The sequence below is a fragment of the Moschus berezovskii genome, chromosome 17 (assembly GCF_049115385.1).
Source record: "Moschus berezovskii isolate FMDL1 chromosome 17, NW_MosBer_1.0, whole genome shotgun sequence".
Lineage (NCBI taxonomy): Eukaryota > Metazoa > Chordata > Mammalia > Artiodactyla > Moschidae > Moschus > Moschus berezovskii.
In genome coordinates, this window is record NC_142476.1 from 79741255 (window position 1) to 79759708 (window position 18454).

The following is an 18454-nucleotide window of genomic DNA, read 5'->3' on the forward strand; positions in this document are numbered from 1 at the left end:
AAGGGACTAGATTTGATAGAGTGCCTGATGAACTCTGGACAGAGGTTCGTGACATTGTACAGGAGACAAGGACCAAGACCATCCCCATGGAAAAGAAATGCAGAAAAGCAAAAAGGCTGTCTGAGGAGGCCTTACAAATAGCTGTGAAAAGAAGAGAAGCAAAAAGCAAAGGAGAAAAGGAAGATATAAGGATCTGAATTCAGAGTTCCAAAGAATAGCAAGGAGAGATAAGAAAGCCTTCCTCAGTGATCAATGCAAAGAAATAGAGGAAAATAACAGAATAAGAAAGACAAGAGATCTCTTCAAGAAAATGAGAGATACCAAGGGACCATTTCATGCAAAGATGGGCTCGATAAAGGACAAAATGGTATGGACCTAACAGAAGCAGAAGATATTAAGAAGAGGTGGCAAGAATACACAGAAGAACTGTACAAAAAAGATCTTCATGACCAAGATAATCACGATGGTGTGATCACTCAACTAGAGCCAGACATCTTGGAATGTGAAGTCAAGTGGGCCTTAGAAAGCACCACTATGAACAAAGCTAGTGGAGGTGACAGAATGCCAGTTGAGCTGTTTCAAATCCTGAAAGATGATGCTGTGAAAGTGCTGCACTCAATATGCCAACAAATTTGGAAAATTCAGCAGTGGCCACAGAACTGGAAAAGGTCAGTCTTCATTCCAATCTCAAAGGCAATGTCAAAGAATGCTCAAACTACCACACAATTGCACTCATCTCACACGCTACTAAAGTCATGCTCAAAATTCTCCAAGCCAGGCTTTAGCAATACGTGAACCATGAACTTCCAGATGTTCAAGATGGTTTTAGAAAAGCTTGAAGAAGCAGAAATCAAATTGCCAACATCTGCTGGATCATGGAAAAAGCAAGAGAATTCCAGAAAAACATCTATTTCTGCTTCATTGACTATGCCAAAGCCTTTGACTGTGTGGATCAAAATCAACTGTGGAAAATTCTGAAAGAGATGGGATACCAGACCACCTGACCTACCTCTTGAGGAACCTATATGCAGGTCAGGAAGCAACAGTTAGAACTGGACATGGAACAACAGACTGGTTCCAAATAGGAAAAGGAGTACATCAAGGCTGTATATTGTCACCCTGTTTATTTAACTTATATGCAGAGTACATCATGAGGAATGCTGGGCTGGAAGAAGCACAAGCTGGAATCAAGATTGTTGGGAGAAATATCAATAACCTCAGATATGCAGATGACACCACCCTTATGGCAGAAAGTGAAGATGAACTCAAAAGCCTCTTGATGAAAGTGAAAGAGGAGAGTGAAAAAGTTAGCTTAAAGCTCAACATTCAGAAAACAAAGATCATGGCATCTGGTCTCATCACTTCATGGGAAATAGATGGGGAAACAGTGGAAACAGTGTCAGACTTTATTCTTTTGGGCTCCAAAATCACTGCAGACGGTGATTGCAGCCATGAAATTAAAAGAAGCTTACTTCTTGGAAAGCAAGTTATGACCAACCAAGACAGCATATTAAAAAGCAGAGACATTACTTTGCCAACCAAGGTTCATCTAGTCAAGGCTATGGTTTTTCCAATGGTCACGTATGGATGTGAGAGTTGGACTGTGAAGAAAGCTAATCGCCAAAGAATTGATGCTTTTGAACTGTGGTGCTGAAGAAGACTCTTGAGAGTCCCTTGGACTGCAAGGAGATCAGTCCTGTGTGTTCACTGGAAGGACTGATGCTAAAGCTGAAACTCCAATACATTGGCCACCTCATGCAACGAGTTGACTCACTGGAAAAGACTCTGATGCTGGGAGGGATTGGGGGTAGGAGGAGAAGGGGACGACAGAGAATGAGATGGCTGGATGGCATCACCGACTCGATGGAGGTGAGTTTGAGTGAACTCCGGGAGTTGGTGATGGATAGGGAGGCCTGGCGTGCTGTTATTCATGGGGTTGCAAAGAGGTGGAAATGACTGAGCGACTGAACTGAACGGTTGAATGAAAGAGACAGTCCTACCCACACCTCCACCCGCTTATTTCACATCCTTTCTTTTCCTTAGAGTTTAGCTCTCATGCCTGCAGGTTGGCAGCTGATTCCAGAGACTGGGTCAAACTCAGATTTGATCTCTACTTTAAGTAGAATATGTCACAACTATTGGAAGCACAGGATGTCTGCTTGTCTCCTTCTGAGATTGTAGCAACCATTGTAATTTAACACCTTATCTAATAATTTGTTGATGTTTTAAAAAACTTATATTTTAATGGTATTATTTCACTTTTACTTGTTTGTTAGAATTTTTAATAAAGAAATACTTCCTTTCACTGACTGTCTGATTACCCCTGGTAGAGTTAATAAGAAATGTAGGATAACTGCTTAACCTCTCCCATTATTAACCAGTTTTCAATTTCATGGGTTAATTTCTACAATCCTCTGAAAGTAGACAATTCTTTTAAAATATCATTATGCACCCATAGATATAAATAAGTTTGATCTATTTCATCCATTCTAGTTATTAATATTATTGAAATTGAAATGGTGTCATTTTGATTAGTAGAAGACTAGCAAAGTTGGCCCTTGAATAATTTTGACTGATACCACTAACCTTTGACAGCTAACTTTCTAGTTGATAATAACAAGATTTGCCAGTTTCAGCTTGTACATTTCCTGTCTCAGACCTCAGCAATGTTTCCACTAAACCTAGATTGCTTTTAGTGAGAAGTGACATTTCAAGACCACAATCTGATCTCTTTACTAAAGCATTAGTCATTGTATCTAGGGCATTACAGTGTAAAGAGGTAGGAAATATTTATAAGTAGGAAAAATATATATCCCAACTCCATGCAATGTAAAAGACTAGAAAGAATAACGAACCGAGTGTCAACTTCTTAAACTTATATGGATAAAATCAGACTTCAAGACTAATGAGATTTTAATTAAACTCTTCCTTATTGCATCTGTGTGTCCCTTATTCTGCACTAAAAATTCTTCTTCTCAAGGACACAAAGAATGGCAAATAAAAACATCAACTAATTATTCATTTTTAAAAGCAGTCTCAGAATGATAATACCAATATTACCATCATCATAATTATTGAAATTAGATAAGCAAAAGCTAAGTTTTCTTAGCTTTAGTTTCTAACAGTACAAGAAAACTAATTTCATGTGAAAATAAGCAAAGAAATGTATGAAGTTCCTTGCAAAGTTATACTAAGAAAAGATGAGAACAAGGACCATAATCATATAAATGCACATATTCACAAGAGATAGGTCTGAAACTGAGCCTCATTTTAGTGGGTCTCAATTTCTCCTTATGCCAAGGAAAAGAAGGCAATGATTCTAAATATCAACTTTCTATATTTAAGTTATAAAACAATAATATTAGGCCGGAAAATAAATGAGAGTATAACAGTTAGTAAAGGGTAATTGAAACTAGTATTTATGAAGAATCTGTTTATTGAGAGACTAAAGAAAACAAAGAAAAACTGTAAGTAATTCCATGAGCAATAGTAGCAATAATGGAATTCAGTAATGTAACAAGATATATGGGCTGCGCTGGTGAATCAGTGGTAAAGAATCTGCCTGCCAATGCAGAAGACGTGGGTTTGAATCCCGGGTCGGGAAGATCCCCTGGAGAAGGATATGGCAACCCACTCCAGTATTCTTGCCTGGGAAATCTCATGGACAGAGGAGCCTGGGGGGCTACAGTCCATGGGTTCCCAAAGAGTCAGACACAGCTTAGCAACTAAACAACAAGAAACAGACATACGTTTATCACAAAGATGGCCTTAATCATGATAGATTAACTGATGTCTTACCATAAACAACTTGAAAACTGGAAAAATATATAATACAACTGATTTCAGACACTGACAATAGGCAACATAGATATGTGATTTTTAACAGAAAACAGATGAAGTGGACCATACAACTTCAACTGCCTCCTTTAAAGACTTCAGTGCAGGGAAGAAATGTAAGTCTCATTTAGAGACCAAGTTTACAGGGGTACTCTTTAAATAGAGCAAAAAGTACTATTCCGAGTTGAGGAAATAGTGATCTACATTTCAGTGAGAGAAAGAGAGGCGAAATTTGCAAGACAAAGTACTAAAAAGATCTCAAGAAGTTTGTAGAAGTGTACCTTTGAGCCTTGCTGAACACCAAGCAGCTTATATGCAGGATAAAACACTATGGGTATTGACAAAGAATACCAATCATAAGATACAAGTTAATTTTCAGAGCTCACACAGGGCTAAGGGACATTCAAGTACTTAACATCCATAGAAAAGCTATAATGAACACCCTGAGAATTCATTTGAAATTTAAGAATCCTTGTATCTTAGTAATTAAGGCTATTCTAGGCTCACCATAACAAAGTTTAAATAAAAGTCTTCAAGGACAAACTTGATACTGAGGTAACTGCCAGACCAACACCAACTCTAACATCATTAAATAAAGACTAACAAAGTCCTGATACTTATCATAAAATTCAAAATGTTCAGCATCAATAAATAATTATTCAACATCTGAAAGAGTGGGAAAATGTGCTTTAGGAGAAAAATCAGTATAAAATCAGACCACAGAGACAAATTTTCAGAAAAGGACTTCAATACAGGTATATTTTAAATATGTTCAAGTACTTAGAAGAAAAAGAACATAATGAAGAGAAAAATGCAAACAAAAATGTAAAAAAATCAAATTCCTTGAACTGAGATTTTAAACATTACTGAATAAATCTAACAACACAGAAGGGCATTGAGAAAGAAACGATTGGTGAAAATTTCTATCAAGACCTAGCAACGAAAAAATATCTGAGGAACAGAAAGAAATGAGGCTGAAAAAACTGAAGAGTTCCAAAGTGACCAGGTGGACAATGTCAAGGGGTCAAGCACAGCTGCAATTAGGGTTTCTGAAAGTGGAAGAGAGAGAAAAAGAAGAATCAATGCCTAAAAGTTTCCAGTTTTGATGAAAAGTATAAACCCATACATCCAAGAAGCTAAATACATCCCAAATAGAATGAATGAACACCTTTCACATCTTAATCAAAATTTTAAAACTCAGAGATTTAAAAAAAAATCTGGAAATTAGAGAGAAAAAAGAAAAAGAGAAAAGAAAGTAAAAGAGAAAAAAGAGAGTAACAAATGTGATAGAAATTACTATCAACTTCTCATCAGGGATAATGGATCAGTTCAGTTCAGTTCAGTCACTCAGTCGTGTCTGACTCTTTTGCGACCCCATGAATCACAGCACGCCAGGCCTCCCTATCCATCACCAACTCCCGGAGTTCACCCAAACTCATGTCCATTGAGTCGGTGATGCCATCCAGCCATCTCATTCTCTGTCGTCCCCGTCTCCTCCCACCCCCAATCCTTCCTAGCATCAGACTCTTTTCCAGTGAGTCAACTCGTCGCAGGAAGTAGCCAAAGTATTGCAGTTTCAGCTTTAGCATCAGTCCTTCCAATGAACACCCAGGATTGATCTCCTTTAGAATGGATTGGTTGGATCTCCTTGCAGTCCAAGGGACTCTCAAGAGTCTTCTTCAGCACCACAGTTCAAAAGCATCAATTCTTCCGCGATCAGCTTTCTTCACAGTCCAACTCTCACATCCATACATGACCACGGGAAAAACCATAGCCTTGACTAGACGGACCTTGGTTGGCAAAGTAATGTCTCTGCTTTTTAATATGCATACCAGGGGACAAAAATGCAACATCTTAAAAGTGCTGAAATTTAACAAAATTAAAAAGAAAATCAACAGTTAACCTAGGAACCTACCTTTTGAAAATACTCTTCAAGCTAAAGGATAACTTCACCCCAAAGAATGATTATCAGCTTATCAGGTCATCATGTAGCATCCCCCCTTCTTTTCTTCTGCTTCCACCTGTCTGTATGCACCCAGGGGAAGTCCATACATCTCCCAATTCTCTTCAGATCTTTGGACAGGACTTTGATGTAATTAACTTGTGTCTGTTTTTTACAATCTCTATCTAAATAGTTCTATCAGCCCATGAAGAGCACATCTGACACACAACTTCAGCAGATCTTATGAAAATAGTAAATTCCTGTCTCTCACTCCTCTGGATATAGTAATTCAAATACAGTCTTAGGGACTCGAAGATATCCTTGCTCATCTGCCCTTGACCTCATTCACCTAGAGAATAGAAGACTTCATGATGACAATATACCTGCATTATCAATATCTGTTTCCAGCTAGACTTGCCATATAAAATTCCCTCGTGTATATTATTTTTAACACTCAATTTGCAGTCAACATGAACTTAAAAATATGCTCAAAGTAAAAGTTTTAGAATCAGGAATGTATATATAAATATATACTGAAAACTCTTTAATTTCAATTCTGCAAATGTTTTCAGTTCCTAGTTGGTATCCCTAAGAGGGATCCCTGAGAATCCCTAAGAATAATCCCTAATAATAACTATTTTCTTAAAATCAATCACTCAAAAGACTGGAAATAAATTTTCTTTAAGATTTTTAACTTTTTTTAATATATAGAATTTTAGAGGAATTAAAGCATTCACAACTGGAGATCAAAGATTTGGAAAGACTAAAACACAAGCTACTGGGGATCAAAGGCTCTGATAATTCCAGATCTCCTCTTCTACTAACCTCTGGGACTTTATAAGAATAAATCACTTACTATATTGCATCCCTGGTTTTTGTGTTTTTTTTTTAATGTGAGTTATGGTCTACATTAGCATTTCTTAGGTATTTGTGATTCGTGAAACCAAAGAAAATGGAGGCTGAGCAAACATACAATTGCCATTTCTTTTTTAGTAAGAACATAAACAATCGTACACAGTGCCATCTCTAGTTAAAATATTTCATTAAAGACATTTTAACAATAAAAAAGGGCAAATCCAAAATAAGTGCTTCACATTAAAAATATATATAGTTGAAAAAAATGGCATATTATCTTTTTTTCCCATTTTCATCATGGACTGGTAAAAATTTTATAAATGTCTAAAATCATTCCATGGACCTTTGTTTAAAAATCATTGAAATAAATGCTTCTTAACTGCCCTCTTCTAATATGAAACTCTATGATTTATATTCTTATTTTGATACGTTAAGTAAATGTGATTAATATTACATGACATGTCATTAAATGTAATTTACCTAATTCAATGTAATTAAATAAGGAAAAATACTTTTTTAAGAACAAGGGAAATATCTCCTAATGATTAGTGTAGGACTTTGCCCTGATACATTTTAACGCATACTACACACGTTAAAGCCCTTTTCAAAAAGTTCCTGTGGGAAATGACAGTGTCATTTTAGTCTATTAAAGCATCATCTGATTGCACAAACTAGAAAGAGAAGTGCCACTGTGGTAATACTAGTCTTTATCTTGGAGGCCAAGAGGGCTTTTGCAAATTTGTAGTATCATTTCCCTAAACAACTCTGGACTGAATTGTACTTTAGTTCCTCAGTTCTATATTTTTGCAGAGGCAGAAACATAAGCTCTTGTTTTTTTTAAACTGTTGCTGATAGAATCGAGATAACTTTTTACTCCACCATGTATAACGAGGGAGTAGCATTAACAAGTGAAAGATGTAATAAATTAGACTTCTCTTCATTTTAGAGAGAGAAGATGGAAACATCATTGGTTTTCTTTTCTCAATTAAGTATGTGCGAACCAAAAGAAAAGACTATTTTCAAGTTAATACACGGTTCAGGAAAAGAAGAAACAAGCAAAGAAGCCAAAATCAGGTAAAATCATAATTTTAAAAATCAGCATTTTACTTTTAAAAACATGATTGACAGTGAATATTTGTTAGCACTTGTTTTTAAAATATCTGGTTGAAAATAAATTGACTGTACTGTTACAACTGAAAAAAAGTATTTATTAGGAGTAAACAATTGTTAAATCTAAAGTGTTCTTTTTTTTAAGTCCAACAATTTTAACCACACAGAAGAACCAGTAATAATACTTATTGAAATATAATCTCAAATATTTTATAGTCACGGCGGGGGTCAGAAATAAGTATACTTCACATATGCTATCTTAATTCCTCCACAAACATAGCATTTAAATTAAACTCTCAAGAAGACCACTGTAAGTTTGTCAGGAGTGGAGGTGGGTGAGAAAGGGTGTTCGTGTGATTACCAGTCACAAATCTGTTTGACAGTCAGAAAGAGAGATTTTTAATTGTCATCCAAATTGTCCTGAAGCTAATGCCTTTTCATTACAGAGCTAAAGAAAAAAGAAATAGGCTAAGTCTTCTGGTGCAGAAACCTGTGTTTTACGATGATACTCCCTCCAGTAGATCTGGGCAATTGGCCAAAGAAACAAGGTGAATAACTTGTAATTATTTGTGGGGACATTTTGCTGATTCTATCATTAAAGATTTAAGAAAGAGGAAATTAGGGATTTCTATTTTATTGGAAATTATATAGTAATATAAGGAAGGTTAGAGATCTCATTTCAAAAAAAACTAGAAATATTTCATAAAATTAAACTATTTTAATAGCTTGAATTAAATAATCTCGTAAAAACTTAAAGATGCTCTTTTAAAATTATATGCCTGTCAATTTTAAATGATATATTTTACTCCTTATAAACTGATGAAATACTCATTAAGAGTGTGCACAATGTCATTGAAAAGTGCTATCCATCTCTTTCTTCAGCAGTTCGGAAAAAACGCCCTGCGTATAATATAAAGTAAAACACAGTAAGGAATGTCTTGTCATTTTTAGCCATTTCTTTAGTTCAAAAAGAAAATGGAATAAGCTTATATACTAGGATAATACAAATTCTTCCAAACAGAAAATATGACCAATAAAAGATACAAGACAAATATTTTCAACTCTCATCATTTCTAAAATATTTACTGCATGAAAAACATTTCATATTTCTTACACCTTTAAAGCTTCATTAGTCAAACTTCCTGTATCTTTTTTTTTTTTTAATTGCTGCATATTGTGGTAAAAGTTTCAAGGAAATTGCAGTTAAAAAAAAAGTTTGACTAAAAGATATGTCAGTTTAGGTTCTTCTATTTGCTGAATTAAGAATGATAACTGACCTGGTTTCTCTTTGTTTTTAACTGAAGACATGATTAGTTTTTCTTTTAGAAAATAAAATAATTCAAGAGAGGATAATGTTATTTTAACACCTCATCTGATAGGCAAAGTCAAAATGAAGTTTGACTAATACTTTTGATCTTTCATATAATAATCAAAGGAGAAATCCTGTGAAATATGACTGAAAAGAGCAGTATGATAACATATGTTGCAGCAGATATATAAATAGACTTCCTGCATGTTCCAGTATAAAACATTTTGTTTCTCAAACAGAGTCTCCCCTGAAGAAGCAATAAAATGGGGTGAATCATTTGACAAACTGCTTTCCCATAAAGGTTAGTGCTATTTTTCCCAAATACTTTATTCGTTAATGGAAAAGTATGTGAAATTTGTATGTATCGGTACAAAAACAGGCTGTCATAAAAATTTAGCCTGATCGAAAATTTACAGCAATCTGAGTTTCTGATCCACAAAAATAACTAAATAATAGACTAGTTGACAAATAAACAGTATTTTTTGTTTAAAAATAAAAAGTATTTTCAAATATTTTTATGCTATTAAAAACTACTTTTTGTGGATGAAATATTTCTTGGTGCTGGATGGATAGTTTCATCTAGTTTCATCCACTGGATGAATAAAAATTTTCAGTGTTTATAATTTGTGAATGAGAAACTTGGTTTTATTAAATGCCATATTATCTATGTTATTTTTATTGTTAAGTGATCAAAAAATATAAAGTAGTTCTCTTGATGGACATTTTAGAAACCTTCATGAGAAGAGATGTTGTTTAACTTTATAAATATCACTGGTTGAATCAGTCATCAGAATTTTGCAGAGGAGCTGAGGTTCTGGTGGGCATTGAAGGTGGAGCTTTGTAGATGAGATGGAAAGTAAGGATATATCCTGAGTTTCTTCAAGCAAGGGTTAAGAACAGGCTGCCAGAATTGCTACTTTTTAAGTCAACTTTTATAAGGCATCAGGTGAGTCAGCAATTTTTTTTTTGCCTTTATTCAGATTTCTTTCAGGTAGGAAAATTGACAGGTTGAGCTGAGTAGGCAATGAAGTAAAAAACCCACAGGGTTCATTGTTTCCCCACACTAAATCAAGCAGAGTCTGCTTAAAAAGCAACACTTTATCACTGCCAAATAGTCACAGGTTTCGTCCAGTCCACAACTTTTATTTGTATATCCAAGTCCTCTTTCTTACCTCATTCTTTGAATGAGCTCCGGCTGACTACTGTTGACAGCACTGTCAGTGGTTTCCACATCCGCGGTGTCTGCTGGAAGCAGGCGCTCCTGTTGCTGGGTCAGCTGGGAGCTCAGTACTTGGAATTCAGCCTCAAGTACTACGCACTGTTCGCTGAAACCAACTTGTCGAGTCCGTCTTCATGTCCTGCAGTATTCTCATCCCTAAGTGTTCACCCTCTATAAGGTTTTGGTGACTAGTTCACGTTCTCCTGAGTTTCCTGACAGAGAATCCTATTTCTGCAGACAATCCCCGAAGACTCTCCCACTTCGAGTGAAAATAGATTCTGCCTCTGAATTGTTATATTGACTCAGAGAAAGAAAAATATAGGTAGAGAAATCAAGGCTTGAGTTTAGGCCAGAATGTCATCAGTGAAGATGGAGAGCCGTGGTAAGAAAGGAAGTTTATGCTGAAAAAAGTTAATGTGTTACTCCACCCTCATTTCACTGTAATGCTCTATCACTCCCTATTTGGAGAGAAATGTGAACAGTTTTCTTCAACTACCCACTGTTCTTCATTTCCAGTATCCAGTCACGTCTTGTCTTTTGTTAAAATTCTTGCCAAATGTATGTCCAGCCTCTCTCCCATTCTCATCTCCACAGCGACTGAGTTCAGGTATTTATCTAATTGCAGCCTGTGTGAAACTTTCCTCTGTAATTCATGCCTCCCAAAACTTATTTCTTTTTTTAATCTCCTATTATTTCCAACACTTGGGCACTACTCAGCCCTTGAGCCTCTTCATTAGTCAGGGAAGGAAAAAAAAAAAAAGAAATGGAATTCACTTTTTTTTTTTTTCTAATTTGAATGTTTATTATAAGGAAACATGGCCTTTCATATGTGGATCTCCAAACCCAGCACATCACCTGGTAAATATTAAGTGTGTGAGTTATAGAACGAGATCTGTTGCTGGGAAAAATGTTAGTCCCAGGCTCCTTTAGAGTTCTGAGTTCTGGTTCTCTTAGTGGGCTTCCCTTGTGGTTCAGCTGGTAAAGAATCTGCCTGCAATGCAGGAGACCTGGATTTGATCCCTGGGTTGGGAAGATCCCCTGGAGAAGGGAAAGGCTACCCACTCCAGTATTCTGGCCTGGAGAATTCCATGGAGTGTCCATAGTCCATGGGGTCACAAACAGTCAGACATGACTGAGTGACTTTCACTTCACTTCACTTCTCTTCTGTAACACAATGGTTGTATAACCTTAGTTAAGCTTCCCAATCACTTTTACATACAGCTTCCTCAACTCTAAATGGAGATAGCAATGTCTTTAGTGCTAATATGAATAAATTTCTCTCAGGATTAAATGATACGTAAAAAGCCAATAGCTGTTTGACACTATTCAAATGTAAATGGTTTCTGTTATTATAAAAAATAATTATCTTTTTCTGTAATAATCTTTTTCTGTTTTGCAACGTACTCCAAGCTGTATCAGCATCACTTACAGGGTTAAATTTCAGTGGGAGGAACTATTATTGCTCATGATCAATGTGATAATTAAATTATATTGGACTTGCAAAAAATTATGTTAATGGTATTCTTTTTATCAATCCCCCAAATCCAGTTTTTCTAAATTGCAAATCTTATTGTAATATTAAACTATAAAACTTAAAATAGTCACCTAAAAAATCTCATGGTTGCAATGGTTAAATTCAGCTCATTTCTATTCACTTAACTATAGGCCAGAAAGGAAAAAAAAAAGGGAAATTTCCTATACTCATACGTACACACACACACACACGTCAAAACTTTGCTCTATCAGATTTTATAGGATTTCCCTTTAGTTAAATGTGTAATTTTCTCAAATTCTGTATGGAATTTGAGAAATGGAAATGGATTAAATTAGTCAAATAGGGAGTGAAGTGATAAGTCAAAACAAAATACATGAAAATTTTGAATATTTGACAAAAACGCCTGATCCTAAAACCAAAATAGAATAATTATTGGCATTTTAAGGAATGGAGCCATAGAGTAGATGGTTCTTATGTAAGATTTTAGGGGATTAATAAAAAATTCATTAGCTGGACAAAGAGAGAAAGAGATCATCCAAGCAGAAAGCCAACACAGGCACGGGGCATTAAACAGTTTTATTTAGTGAACTAGAGAGAACATAATTCTTTATTGAGAAATACAATTTGAAAAAGGGTGGCTGAGGATGACAGATAATAGACAGACAAGACTAAACAGAAAGAACATTGTTTTTGCTATGCTCCACAGAAACCAAAGAATCCATGCAATATTTTGATAATTCCACTATTACATTCAAATTTCATTCCTAAAATGTAACTAAACTCTCTTAAAATTGATAAAAAGCACAAAACATAAAATCCAAGGAAATATAATCAAAGTAGGAACTTTAGTTAATAATAGTGAATCAGTATTTGTTTATTAATTGTAACAAATGTACCTTACCAATATAAGATGTTAATAATAGGAGGGAATTGCAGGTGTGGTGTGAGGCAGCTCTGTCTGAGCTTCCTAACTTTTCTGTAAATGTTACCCTAAAAGCAAATGATCTTCTAAAAAAATGGACTCAAACATGTTATATAGTAAATTTAACACAACACAGTCCATAAATAATTTTACTTCTGTTCCTCATGTGTTTCTATGCAGATATTAGGATAATTTTTCCCTGCCTTCCCTGTTGATTGACAGATTTTTCTGAAATGGCAAAATAAATCATAAAAATCTGTAATTTAAGGCTATTCATATATATATATATATATATATCAATAATATAGTTTAAGAAAAACAAACAGAATCAATCAAAAACCAGTATCAGACTATCTGTTGTTCATAATCATCAGTTTCAAATTTAGTCATTAGTCTTCTTACTTATTGACCTTATGAAAATAAATGTTACCAAAATGAACTTAGCAAATCAATAAATTCAAATAAAATTATATACATATATATTACACTTACCCATGTAAGTATTTTTATGCATATGTGTATATGGTTTTGCTTAAGACAGTATTGAAAGTAAAACATTGCTGCTGCATAACATCATGTGCAAAACAATTGGCAAAATGACAATTTTTTAAAACAATTGTTAAAAATGCCTATAGAACTCACAATGTTTCATGTAGGCTTTAGAAAATCATTAAATGGAAATTATGTAGATGTGTGCAAGATTTCAACAGGCAGAGGGAAAAGGTTATTTTTGAGTAGAGAAAAAGGCAGGAAAAAGGCCAGAGAAATAAGCGATTTGAATGTAACCTAGGAGAGCAAGCAGGTCTCTTTCACTGAGGCAGAGTAGTGAACAGACACATTAGAAAATCAAGTTGTGAACAAATTTCAGAAGAGTTTGCTAGTTAAAAAGGCTTACTCTGATGGACAGAAGGTAGAATTCTATGCATATTTTAAGGACTACATACAAGGCTGTTACAAATGTCAAAGTTAACCTCAAGGTAAGGGCTATTTTGGAAAGAAAACGGCTGAACTTGATGATTGACTGAATGTGTATAGATGTTGTAAGGTGAGATGGTGAAGAAACAGGTGAACAAAAAGGATGAGCCAAAGACCCCTAAATTTTGTTCTATATCAATAGGAACATAACAGTGCCCTTTATCTATCAGAAACAGAGCGGGGAAAAGATTTGGAGAAGGTAACAGGTTAGAGTTTGAACTTTAATTGCTGATAAACTTTATCAGAAGTTTTGCAGGATTTTATAGACATACATCTAGAATATGGAAGAGTGATTGATTATAGAAAGATTTTCTAACCATCTCATATACTTGATACTTAATAATTGAAATAGAAGTTTATTTCCTGTGAAGGGAGTCTCTATCAATTTAAAAAGAAAAAAACCTGCCTGTTTATTTCCTTTTTTCCAGACATTACAAATAATACCAATTTTTTTAGCCTTTTAATTAACAAGTATTGAATTGGACTTTTTGCACCCTAAATTGTGAAAGCTTCGTTTTGAGAATAATTCATAACAAGATACGATAAAAGTAGAATATGTAAATCATTTCACCCCCTTGATTTAAAAATATGAGCTGATTATACTGTGGAAAATACGTATCACTGACTTTGAGTAAAGGCTACAAGGAAATGCTCACTTCTCTTTTGGGCAAGGAAATGAGCACTTCTTACACTTTTCACCTTGTGGTTTTTCAAGTTGCCCTTCCCAATTTTCAGTTACTGGTGTTCTGCAAGATAAGAGATTCCAGGTTTCTGAAAAGTTAAATTTCTGAATCAAACTGACCTATAACAAACAAGCAGTTACTTGATCTCACCAAAAGCAAAAGGTAAAGTCCAGTCTAAATTATAAATGGACCACACAAATACATCAATATTGCAAAAATAACCACAACATTCTGTGGCAGGTCAAAAGCCAAATATCAAAGAAGCAAGGTAACCCAGTACTTAACATATTTCACTGTACTTGGGTTTTCAGCTTCAGTTTCTTGACTTTTTGTTTCATTTGGTTTCTTGGCATCAGAAAAATACTCCAACAGATGCCAGAGTTTCAATTTAGAAGCATGCAATTACAAGCATTTTGTTTGTATGACACACTGAGCCAGCTTCTTCTAGGGTGAATTCTAATCCCAGGTTCTATCAAGCACTTTTGGCAGATGCATCACCACTGCTTCTTTCTGAAGAACTCTTTAGTAAGTTATTGCTTCTGTGTGAGAAATGGTTCCATTGTGACCTGACTTCATGCAGCTGCTCTAAGTGCCTAAAGAAACAGGAAATAACCAGTGTGCTGGGATAATCCTGCACAACATGGCGTATAATTGTTTTAAAAGTCACTTACTTAAAGTTTTAAATAAATGAACTTTCTTCTCATTCATCATTGTTTCTCTATTTAGTATTTATTCTTCCCTATTATGTTCGTATTATGCCAACAAAATCCATTCACTCTTGATTAACTCGCCACAAGCACTTGTAGCACACAGCGCTTTTCCTAATGTTAATTCTGTGACTTCATTTCCAATGTCTGTATCAAGCTCAAGACTAAGCATAGTAACTAACAAAAGGCTCTAGATGGTATTTCAAAGCACAGTGGCTGTGCAGAGCTGACACTCATTCGTGCTCTGTGGATTCCTGAAGGACGATATTTAAGTAGCACTTATGTTATTTCTGGAAAGCTTCTAAAAACAATCTTAAGCAATTTGGTTCCCCAGGTGGTGCAGTGTTAAAGAATTTGCCTGTTAATGCAGGAGACATGGGTTAGATCCCTGGGTGGGGAATATCCCCTGGAGAAGGAAATGGCAACACACTCTAATATTCTTGCTGGGAAGATCCCTTGGGCAGAGGAGCCTGGTAGTCTACAGTCCATGGGTTGCAAAGAGTCAGACATGGCTGAGCACACACACACACAAACACACACACACCAGAGTTAGTCACACACACACCAGAGTTAGTCACACACACACACACACCAGAGTTAGTCACCCCTGCAATTTTCCTTCCTCAGTCATTGGTCTATACATGTCTGTTTTGCCTGTTAATCTTCATATTCCTCAACAGTCAAGACTTTGTTGTTTTATGCACTTGAGTGATAAATGTTCTGCAAGTGTAATCCAAATAAACCTAGGTTCAAACCTTTGTATCATCTTTCTCTACCTATTCAGGGCAACTTAACTCTTTGAACTTCAGTTTCTTCATCTGTATAAATGGATAGAACAGGACTTACTCTTAACTCAAAATGGATTAAAGAGCTAAATGTAAGACCAGAAAGTATAAAACTCTTAGAGGAAAACATAGGCAGAACATTCAATGGCATAAATCAAAGCAAGATCCTCTATGACACATCTCCTAGAGTAATGTAAATAAAAACAAAAGTAAACAAATGGGACCTGATTAAACTTACAGCTTTTGCACAGTAAAGGAAACTATAAGCAAGGTGAAAAGACAACCCTCAGAATGAGAGAAAATAATAGCAAATGAAACAACTGACAAAGGATTAATTTCTAAAATATACAAGCAGTGCATACAACTCAATACCAGAAAAACAAACAACCTAATCAAAAAGTGGGAAAAAGACGTAAACAGACATTTCCCCAAAGAAGACATACAGATGGCTAACAAACACACGAAAAGATGCTCAACATCACTCTTTATTAGAGAAATACAAATCAAAACCACAATGAGATATCACCTCACACCGGTCAGAATGGCCATCATCAAAAAGTCTACAAACAATAAATGCTGGAGAGGGTATGGAGAAAATGAACACTTTTGCACTGTAGGTGGGAATGGAAATTGATACAGCCACTATGGAAGACGGTATGAAGATTCCTTAAAAAACTAGGAATAAAACCACCATGTGATCCAGCAATCCCACTCCTAGGCATGTACCCTGAGGAAACCAAAATTGAAAAAGACACATGTATCCCATTTTCATTGCAGAACTATTTACAATATCTAGAACATGGAAGCAACCTAGATGTCCATTGACAGATGAATGGATAAAGAAGTTGTGGTACATTTACACAATGGAATATTAATCAGCCATAAAAAGGAATGCCTTTGAGTCAGTTCCAATAAGATGGATGAACCTAGAGCCTATTATACAGAACGAAGTAAGTCAGAAAGAGAAAGATAAATATCATATTCTAGTGCATACATGCAGAATCTAGAAAAATGGTTCTGAAGAATTTATTTACAGGGCAGCAATGGAGAAACAGACATAGAGAATAGATTTATGGACATGGGGAGAGGGGAGGAGAGGGTGAGATGTATGGAAGAGTAACATGGAAACTTACATTACCATATGTAAAATAGATAGCCAACGGGAATTTGCTATATGGCTCAGGAGCTCTGTATCAACCTAGAGGGGTGGAATGGGGAGGGAGATGGGAGGGAGGTTCAAAAGGGAGGAGATATATGTATATCTATGGCTGATTCATTTTGAGGTTTGACAGAAAACAACAAAATTATGTAAAGCAATTATCCTTCAACAAAAAAATAAATCAATTTTAAAAAATTAAATGGAACTTCCCTAATCAAAGGCACACAGCAATGCACCAACAACTTAGACTCAAAACTTCATTGCCTTTTCAGTGTATATTACAGTTTTCAGATTCATACTAGGTGTTTCACAAATAATTAAGAGATAGATGAAGGAAGTTATTTTTAATAAGTAACACTTTCAATTGTCTGGCATATGGATGATCCCCTTTAGGTGTCAATATATAAAGCAGTTTATTATACTTGAGATTTATTAATAGGAAAAGTAATAGCCGTTTCCTCCTAAAATTGTCACAGTCATTTATCAACTGGCTTTAAGAATAATCTAGTATTTAAAAACTGATTAGTCCATGTTTCCATGTGACATATGGATAGAATAAAATGCAAAAAAATCCTTTCCCTTCACTGGGGTCAAAGTAACTTTATTTATAAACCCAATAAAACATATTCTTAGTTGCCTCTTTCCAATCTAGATCTGACCTGGAACAGACCATTCTGTTGTAAGGCATTTTATTTGCTAACTTTGCTTTAATTTCCATTTAAATAGTAACAGAGGAGTGGTTAGGAACAAAAGGGGAAGAGGCAGTATCTGCACCAGGAACACAGAGCATGATCACACAGTGACACGCTTTGCGAAATTGGAATGCACTCTTCCACATAACCACTTTTGCTTTCTTAGAGTTACCTGAACACGTTCTCACAATCATTTTGCTGTCTTTCCTGATAACTAGTCAAGGGATTCTCCTCAGAAATCTATTTTATAGCAGCTACCAAGCAAATAAGAAATTTCAGAATTCTATTAAAAATACAAAGAATGTAGATAATTATGAGAGATAAATTAAGAGAGTACACATATATTTAGTATTCAATCCACGAAAAAGTGGATGTTAATTGGAGGACAAAAGGGCAAGCATTTTAGAAATTTGAAAGAGGAAGGAAGTATGGGTGGCAAGCAGTGGTTTTTGGTTACCTTAAAAATTCATCAAGGGGAATTCTCAATATATTTTTTTAAACTTCTGGCCAGAAGTTGGGGCATGACTAAGTAATTGTCTAAAGTTTGGGTCGAGCCAATTGGTCCACAGATGGTTGTGTATGTTTTGGTTTTGCTTTCACACACCTAATGTTGCCAACATTCTGTTGCAGTTTTTATTTAGGGGTTGAAAGGCCTGTTGTGCCTTAGTCTCTCTAGGATCATTAGAGAAGAAGGGGGAAAAGGGACAGAAAGTAAAACCAGAGATTGTGAAACAAAACTATCTTTCTAGTCACGGAAATAGAAC

General features: G+C 35.3%; 1 protein-coding gene and 1 long non-coding RNA gene across 2 annotated transcripts in view; one reads left to right on the forward strand and one right to left on the reverse strand.

Moving 5' to 3' along the window:
- The window catches only part of LOC148775196 (uncharacterized), a 27854-nt gene extending 17233 nt beyond the window's left edge, over positions 1–10621 (reverse strand). Inside the window, exon 1 of the long non-coding RNA XR_016039651.1 lies at positions 10226–10621. This is a non-coding gene — a long non-coding RNA (uncharacterized LOC148775196). The remainder of the gene's footprint in view (positions 1–10225) is intronic.
- The window catches only part of RGS18 (regulator of G protein signaling 18), a 27634-nt gene continuing 16550 nt past the window's right edge, over positions 7371–18454 (forward strand). The window contains exons 1-3 of the mRNA XM_055419915.2: positions 7371–7708; positions 8191–8292; positions 9293–9354. Of these exons, the coding sequence (XP_055275890.2) occupies positions 7590–7708; positions 8191–8292; positions 9293–9354 (283 nt within the window). The 5' untranslated portion in view covers positions 7371–7589. The remainder of the gene's footprint in view (positions 7709–8190; positions 8293–9292; positions 9355–18454) is intronic.